At 44.2% G+C, this 8,537-nt stretch overlaps 1 protein-coding gene across 1 annotated transcript in view; it reads right to left on the bottom strand.

Moving 5' to 3' along the window:
• Positions 1-8,487, bottom strand: part of TOP3A (topoisomerase (DNA) III alpha) — a 16,012-nt gene extending 7,525 nt beyond the window's left edge. Inside the window, exons 1-11 of the mRNA XM_019541924.1 lie at positions 8,300-8,487; positions 7,345-7,404; positions 6,660-6,733; positions 5,592-5,667; positions 4,018-4,126; positions 2,473-2,616; positions 1,696-1,866; positions 1,331-1,431; positions 1,142-1,216; positions 937-1,019; positions 613-820 (exon numbers count right to left, since the gene is read on the bottom strand). Coding sequence (XP_019397469.1) covers positions 613-820; positions 937-1,019; positions 1,142-1,216; positions 1,331-1,431; positions 1,696-1,866; positions 2,473-2,616; positions 4,018-4,126; positions 5,592-5,667; positions 6,660-6,733; positions 7,345-7,404; positions 8,300-8,470 — 1,272 coding nt within the window. The 5' untranslated portion in view covers positions 8,471-8,487. The remainder of the gene's footprint in view (positions 1-612; positions 821-936; positions 1,020-1,141; positions 1,217-1,330; positions 1,432-1,695; positions 1,867-2,472; positions 2,617-4,017; positions 4,127-5,591; positions 5,668-6,659; positions 6,734-7,344; positions 7,405-8,299) is intronic.
• Between the last annotated feature and the right edge of the window lie 50 nt (positions 8,488-8,537).

Raw genomic sequence — 8,537 nt, 5'->3', positions numbered from 1 at the left:
GTGTTAAACACCATGAGGTTCTCATCTGCCCATTTGCTGAGCTTGTCCAGGTCAGCCTGGATCACCCGCCTATCTTCGGCAGTACCCTCCAAACCTTCTGCCTACCTTCCCCAAGCCTAGGCAGAAGGTTTGGAGGCTACCCAAGGCCTTCCATCCCCGCTTTAGGCCACTGAGACAGAATCCAACAGCCAGATTGAGTCCAGACGTTTGGCGCCTCCATGGCTATAGTTGTGTAAGCGTCTGGGAAAAGAACTTGCGTTTCCTTCGTAGCAGACTGAACCACAAGAGACTCCACCACCTCTCTAGGTAACCCATTCCAGTGCTTCACCACCCTCCTAGTGAGAAAGTTTTTCCAAATAGTCAACCTATACCTCCCTTGCTCCAAATTTCTAACTTAGATTATCACATTTTATTTGCCTTATTACTAAGGCAACATATTTCAGAAAGGAACTTCAGCTGAAACACCCACACTAGAGATACAGGTATTTGAATTCCACCTGCTAACAAATGCACACCAAGCCCTGTGAACTTGCATTCAACCAGCACTACTGAGAAGTACAGCTGACAGCATATGTAAGGACACTAGTCAGCCCTGCCCTGTGTTAGACTCACCTGCAGGTTACAGGTGTATTTGGTGGGGTGAATGGGGGGGTGAGCCTGATCGGTTTTGGAACCATTCCTAGGTGTTGGCCCACCCTGGTCTAGAATTCTTTGTGCAAAAGCTCCCCAGTGTTGATCTTGGGTCTGCTGCTGTACCAGTGCAGACAGGCTTAATTCTTTGGGGAACATGTTGGTCTCAGTTCGGGGGTAGCTTATGTACCTGTAAGACAAGAGGGAACATGTACATCTGATTTCAGTCACTCATGGGATCCCACACCTTTTAAAGACATTTCATTCTTTCTAATAAGCTAGCACAGCAGGTTCTGGGAGACCCACCCTTGAGTATAGAGCTTTTCTGCCATTCTCATGGTTTCTTTGGCATTTATTTTCAGTTTGCGGGATGCCAGCTTCTCCAGTTCCTGTGCCACAATGAGACAGATAAGAACATGAGAATGTACTGCACGAATATGAACAGTCACTGGAGCCCACAGTCAGAGCTCATTTCAAAGAAGTATTTTTAATATGATCGTATCAGACATACCACTGTGTCCAGGGGCAGGGGCCTCCATTTGCTTTTTGGTTTGCTATCAATTGTGACAACAGTGGCTACTGGATCCTGCAGACAATATGAGCAGAAGGGAAAACCACGTTGAAGTGTCAAAACGGAGAACTAAAAATGTGTCAGCTAAAAAGGATGCTAGAAGGTTCAGGGTCAGTTATGTTTTCTTACCTCCATACACATCTGGTAGAGGACAAGGCATGCTGTGTGGTTAAAGAGTCGATTCCTCTTCCAGCTGAAGTCCACAATGGCATCCTCACGTTTGTGAGTCACTGCATGGAAAAACCAGCCACCATGTCAGAGACTGACATAGTAGAATTGCTGTGAGTTGACAAGGAAAGAAAGGGCAACTGGGACATCTCCCCAGCTCTGCTTAATGACTGGGACAAAGCAAGAGAGAAAAACAGCAATGTTTCTGTATTACACAAAAGCATTTCCAATTCTTATCTTACAGGAAAACTCATGCTCTCTTTCCCTTTCGAAAGTGCTGAGCTGTGCTAGATGGCAAAAGCTTGTCATTGATATTCAGAATTTACCTTTTATTTTATAGAAGGCTTCAGGAACAAAGGCCTGTATGGCTTTAAACCTTTCTACCACAAATCCCAGAGTTGGGAATTGGCAGCTACCATAGCTGATTAACCGCTCTGCCAGGACATCAGGGAAGATTCTGGAGAGCCTCAGGGTCTGGAATCTGGTAAAGGCAGCACCTGGAAGGGAACAAAAGGCATCTCAGAAGTAGAACATCGTAATTTTAGAAAATAATGACACTGTTTCAAGAGTCAACCAATGCAAAACAGCAAAAGCCCAGTCAGTATCACAGGAATACTGAAGAACTAACCATTTCCTTCAAAACCAACCACAGGGATTCTAATAAAGCAGCTGAAGACATGATCCATTTCTTCATCCGTGAGCTAAAAACCTGCCACCCAATTTTGCATTTTTGCCTTGAGCCACAGGGAAGTGTGGACATCTGGCTTTGATGCACCACCATCTACTGTACCATGGGAGCATAAGCAACACGATTGTCAGTGCCAGCTCTTTACGCAGGGAAAGCCTGGTTGTAGGCTCCCTTTCTTATGCTGTAGTCTGAAGGAATTCAAATGTTTTAATCATTTTTTTGAGCTAAGCAGCTATGGCAAAGCAAAGAGCAATCCTGAACATCACCTCCTCTATTTGTGCACCATAAAATTCTAGCTTTCCTTTAAGGAGATGTTTACATAGTCCAAGTCTGCTACTGAGTTCACATGTAAGTTGTTCGCATGCCCACAACCTGCAAAAGCTGCTACCCAAAACCCTGCTTCATACCCACGTACCTATTCTGAGATCCAGCTCCTGTCTGACATCGACAGCATCACTAATGTTCTGATCAGGCTGGGTGAGGTTCTCACAGGCAACTCGAACAGCATGTGGTGTGATCTCAGAAAAGCGGGCTCGGAACACGTGAAGGCTTGGCATAACTGTCCGTTAAGGAGATAGATTGAAAAATTATTCATAGCCCAGTGAAAAGCAGCAGTTTAAGTGTTTACTCTTGGACCACTTTGTGGTAGGTCCAAAAATAGTATAAGCGTGCAAAGGGGCCCCTTCATTAATGCCAGCTCTGCAATGTTTATAGACTGATCTAGGGTCCAAAAATAGTCTCTTTCAAAGCAGTGACATGTTATGATGTGCTAGTAATCTTTACATTTTTCATTCTTGTAATTCAAGAGAGATACTAATCTAGGAAGCCTGGGCCACTTTTACATCTTGCTGGTCAAAGATCCAGAGATAGTTCCCACTGAAACCATCACGCAGGGCCAGTTCCAGTTTGTGGCTCTTAATTAGTTTTGGCTGAAGGCCTAAAGTCATTATGACACAAATAGAAATATGCTAACAACATATCTGGCAGTGGGACAAGGACAGAGGAAATAACTACTTGAAGAGGGAAAACACAAAAAAGTTCCTCTTAAGGAATCATTTTACTTTAAGTATATTCATGCTCCCCCATTAACTCCTTCACATTATTTGAGAAGTGAATGGGCTCAGTGACAATCAAGAAAATCTGCATGGGTCTTAACTGCATGGCTAGAAAGCTGTGTGCACAACATAGCTGAGAAAGCAATCAGTTCATGTCTGATGAGAGCGCACTAGAAATTTCGACTGAAAGGAGTTTTTTGGCCAGAAAATGCTGATTTGTTAAAATGATTTCTCTGATCCAAGGGGGAATTTCTGGATAGAGAAACGAGCCCCACTCCCAAACCTTCTCCCAAAGAATAGCCTATTTATTTACACATTTATATGTGGAAAGTTTTTGAAAGGTCTCATATTTGCTCCAGTGCAGGACAAAAAACAATTCAAAGGCATCCCTTTATTGTGAAACGGAATTCCTGTTTTCCAGCCAGCCCTACCTTTGCTGCCCAATGCCATTACAAAGCGTGGAGAGCTTTTGCACCCAGAGCATAAGTTCTGGCAACACAAAAAAAATCTTTAAGCGTATGATTGGGCTTTGGCAGCATTAAACATATTGGGCAGCCAAAAAAGGCAACCTTCACAGTGCTGCTCTGCCACCAGACCTGATGTCCTGCCTCCACCAAGACTCCTATTTGTGGTTGCCAAACATGCATAAAGGTTTACAGATCAGCTATAGCCATGCGGATCTTTGGTTTGGGTGGTAGAAGCTCATGCTTTGGGATTCAGAAGTGCCCTGCAGCTAGTGGCCTGTTCTGGAGGGTCATGTTACATGAACATATCCATGGTACATCCAGAAGCACAACCAGAGTATTCTTCTTGGATACAGTGAAAGCCTTCAAGCAGCAGTCCAGGGCTAGCTTTTTAGTTTCCATTTTAAAGAAAGTCAGCCTGACAGTAAGACTTCCACCTACCAGCTTTGCAGACATGGATGATCTCAAAGCCAATGTTCTCTCCTTCCCGATCACAATCAGTCCAGATCACCAGAGCCTGGCATTGCCGGATTTCTCGTTCTAGGGTCCGCTGGGATGAGACAAAAGCACAAAACGTGGTAAGTGGCTTACTTTAGCATCTAAGTTAATTTAGAATTGAATCACCAATAATGCCAACTGTCCAAGTGAATCTTGAAATTGGAGATATACCCAGAGCAATACGTTTGTAATAGAAGATAGTTGTAATCACGCTTTCAGCAGTAGGCACCATAACCCTTTCCTCCAAGTGTTGATATGTTTGTTATTGAGACTTACTGCTCACAGAGATGAAGTGGACTAGTCATCCACGTAGTTCCTGTAGTCTTCTGTATCGTATGCATCAGAAATTACCTGCATTAGTTATGCTGCAAGTTTTCAATAATTTTATGCATACAAGTCCAGCAGCAATCTTGCTAATTCTTACTCAGCTAATTAAATGATAGCAGGGATCCTGGTTTTCTCTTTTTAAAAATGAAAAATTCTCTGATTAAAATCCCCAAAATCCATGTTTTTCCATAATTAAAATGAAACACCACTATATATCAGTTGAACACAACGTTTTATTGATAAGTTAAAGAAATTTGGAAGCCTACCAGTGCCTCAATCATTATAAGATAAATTCTAAATACCTATATAGTTTAGTGTTTGATTTCTGTTTTCTTATTATAGGGGGGGGAAAAATCAGAGCTTCCCCTCACCCCTTCACTCACCAGGATGTGGGTCCAGATCTCCCCGCTGCTCCCACTTTGTGGTGCTGAGCAGCCTTGATATGCCAGTGCCTCACCCGACACTGCCCATGCCACTGTCGCATCTGCCCCACGTGCAAATTTGGAGTCATGTGCCCCCCAACATCTCCCCCTCCGGGAGACATGCAAGTGGCACCCCATGCCTGATCACCCTCCTCCCACTCCCCCCCAGCCTCTTGCAGGCTGGAATACTGCCAGGCTGCAAGGGGAAACCCTACGTTTTCTCCTTAAAAAGAAAAATCTGCATTTTTCTGTGGCGAATGGAAAACCCAGACCCCTAGTAATTATACAAACATAAAACATGGTGTTTTGATGGTTTTAAGAAACACTGGCATAACGATTCCCCTGGGACCTTTCCAAAGACAAAATCTGTATCTGGTTAGTTGGATAAAAATAAAGGTGACTCCTGCCATAAGCACTCATTTTTCTTCATTCATTCCCCAAAAATCACATTCTGAATTTGGATTGTGTCCTTTAGCATGTTTTTTTTTTTTAAGGTGGGATTGTTCAACATAATGGGACCATTTATTACAATAAGGGATTCTGCTCTAGTCCTGTTTTCCTACCATCTTCCCTGGTCTATGAGCAGATACTTTAATTTTAAAGGTAGCTAGTGTGCACACAGACTGAAAATGTCAGTGAAAATATGGATATTGGCTAAAGCCCTGGAGACAAAAGTCCAGTTCATTCTCTACCTGCACCAATACTTGGGAAACCAGCCTCTGAATTCTGAGTAGCAGGGAACCTTTAAGAAGGCAGGGAACTTTGTACCTTAATATCCATGTAGTTTTCAGGGCAGTATTTCTCAATCTCAGCGTCAAAGAGCACCAGGGGGTTGCAGCTATGCCTGATAAATGGATGATAAACAGCAAGGATTAACAGACAAAAGGAACTAAAGCGGAAAAAGCAAGACACTTAATGGAGCATGCTCTCTCTCTGTCTCACTAATATACTACTAAAGAATGATGGTTTCAGCTGCGACATTACTGTCCTCATCTTAAACTATTAGAAGCTAACAGGGAAATAGGGACCAATACTTTTAATTAGATTTATGAGTTATCAATAGGAACAAAGTTTTACTATAATACAACTTGCCCTTTTGTTTTTGGCAAAATATTTCAAGAAAGTAAGATGTAATATAGCCCATTTAGTCACTTCTTGGAAGTGAAACAGATTTTGGAAGGCTGCAATGTTGTAGCCACGATGGACCAGGAAATGTACAAAAGCCAAGGATTTTTGTGGTATCTTTTACTGGACCGACTGTATAGCTAGGAGAGCCATTGCACAAGTTTTCAGGCATGAGGAAAGTACAAAAGACCTGAGGAAGATCGCTTGATGCCTGAAAGCTTTTCCAAAGCTCTCCAACTATATACAGCTGGTCAGATAAAATACTGGTAAATTGACAGCACTGACTTAGACAGAATGGGAATAAACCAGGCTAATTATAGAACCTCAGTGGTTCAAGTCCCCAGTGGAAGGCTAACAGATGGTGGTGCAGGGGTTAAACGTTCTTACTCCTTCCATACTTGCAAATATGCATGACGGCAAAGACTTTGGGAGCAATACTTAAGAGAACAGAAGAGAATTCCAGCAAAGATCTTCTACTGGATAGGACATGACTTGGGGGACACTGTAATGTCCACAACACCTGACCTCTGAGAGACAGCTCTGATTCAATCCAGCCACAAGCACACACGTTAGCCAGTGCATTACAATATTAATGATCATACACTGTTTCTGAGCTTGATTTTCAAACTGTCATTGCACTGCCTCTCTCAACATTAAAAGGAAAAATAGCAGGCAGACAAACAGCTAGTCTCTCTGATTAGGGACACTAACCATTTGCGAAATGCAGTCCTAAACTCATGATTCAGCAAATGGCCCGAAACAGATGTCATCACCATAGTAACATCCTGCAAGAAACAGATTAAGGTAATTAGCACTTAACCTTCTCCCTTGCTAAGAGCTGTTTACAACAGCTCCTACTGTCTCTGGACAAGATCCTCATCTGATGCAGCTACACAGTTTCTAGGCAGCTCTGCTTCTATTGGCATAATCATATTTCTCCCTTTGAGCCCCACCTAAGTACTAGAAATATGCTGTTTTGTCTGACCTGGGAACTTCGAATGTCTAAGTAACAATCAGCCTATACACAGAGCTACTCATCTGCTGATCTCAAAATGCTATTTTACAGATGAAAAATTAAAGCATAGAAGACTTAAGTGGCTTAAAGCCACACAGAGGGTTTGTGGCACAGGCAGGTATGAAATGCATGCCTTTCCCACTGAAACACGCTGTTTTTACAGGAGATGAAGACTGCACAACACTGACCATGAAAACAGCATGTTTTCTGTGTGCTCCAAGTGAAAATTTGACATTCGTATTTCACAGCAATTTGGCCCATCTGAATAGCCAAATCCTTTGCATTGGCGATAATTCTTTGGTGATAATTTTTTAGATAGTCCATCAACCTTGTACGTCTTCCCTGGATCAGGAAAGTTAAAAAAGAAGTTGGAATCACTACCTGGCCAAATAGATGGTAGTTGTATTCATAGATCTTGTTGAACCGGGACAAGCCTTCTCTCTAGAAGGAAAAAAAAACACCAAAAAAGAAAAAAAGTCACTGGATGTAAACAACAAGTAAAATGGAGCAGGTGGGGACACGGGACCAATGCAAAGGGAAGTCGGACTGCTGCAGTTCAGGTGTCCAGACACATGTCAGTGAATCAATCACATTTAGAAATGGCACGGTGCATTGTCAGAGCACCAGCAAACTTTAAATTCACACCGTGCTCATGGGCTCAGTCAGAGGTATTACCAGGAAGGAGACAGAGCGCCTCGTGCAGCGCAGTCAGACCAGACATTGGACGGATTTGGACGGAGCCTGAAAGTATTATTTCAAGGTCACAATGAACAACAGCTCCTCTGCAACAAAACAATCTTTATTGCAAATTCAACACCTGCTTTTCCAAGCACAATCTCCAGTTAGCAAGACTGGCAGTTGTTTAATCTAGAGGATATGAACATTTGTGCACAGTCGTCTTCTGCAGACACCTATATGGAATCCAGGTACTGGTTCTCAAGCGGTCGATAACACGGTGTGCTTCTATCGCAACTTTCAATCTAGGATCTATCAGTGCTTTTATCCAACTTTAAGCCTCATTCAACCCCACCGCCAAAGCACAGGAACCAGCAGACTGAATCAGAGTACTTTTTATTCAGCTCAATCAAGCACCTGCCGGGGGGGCTGCAAAGAGGATGGAGCTGGGCTGTTCTCGGTGGGGGCAGGTGACAGGATGAGGAGCAATGGGCTCAGGCTGCAGCAAGGGGAGTTGAAGTTGGATATGAAAATCTCTCTCGTGAGCAGGGTGGTAAAGCACTGGCAGAAAGGTGGCAGACTCTCCAACGTTGGAGGTGTTTAAGACAAAGCTCTGCCCGGGATGAAATAGTCGGGGCTGGACTCGCTCAGCATTTCTCACCCGCCGCACGCGGCCGCCCGACAGCAGGTCGGCGATGCCCCGCGCCGCGTCGTTCTTCTCGGCCACGCACAGCACCCGCCGCAGCGGCATGGCGGCCGCGTCACTCCGCCGCCTCACGGGCCCCGACGGCGCTCCCAGGCCGCGAGCGACCAGCCGGAGCGCCCAGTTCATGGCCCGCACATTCCCACGTCCCGCCACCCCTCAGCGTCCGGCCGCAAAGCGCAGAAAGGCGCGCAGG

The sequence above is a fragment of the Crocodylus porosus genome, unplaced genomic scaffold (genome assembly GCF_001723895.1).
Source record: "Crocodylus porosus isolate Cpor-Errol unplaced genomic scaffold, CroPor_comp1, whole genome shotgun sequence".
Classification (NCBI taxonomy): domain Eukaryota; kingdom Metazoa; phylum Chordata; order Crocodylia; family Crocodylidae; genus Crocodylus; species Crocodylus porosus.
The sequence above is the reverse complement of the archived record's forward strand: the minus strand, read 5'-3'. Positions and strand labels throughout refer to the sequence as shown.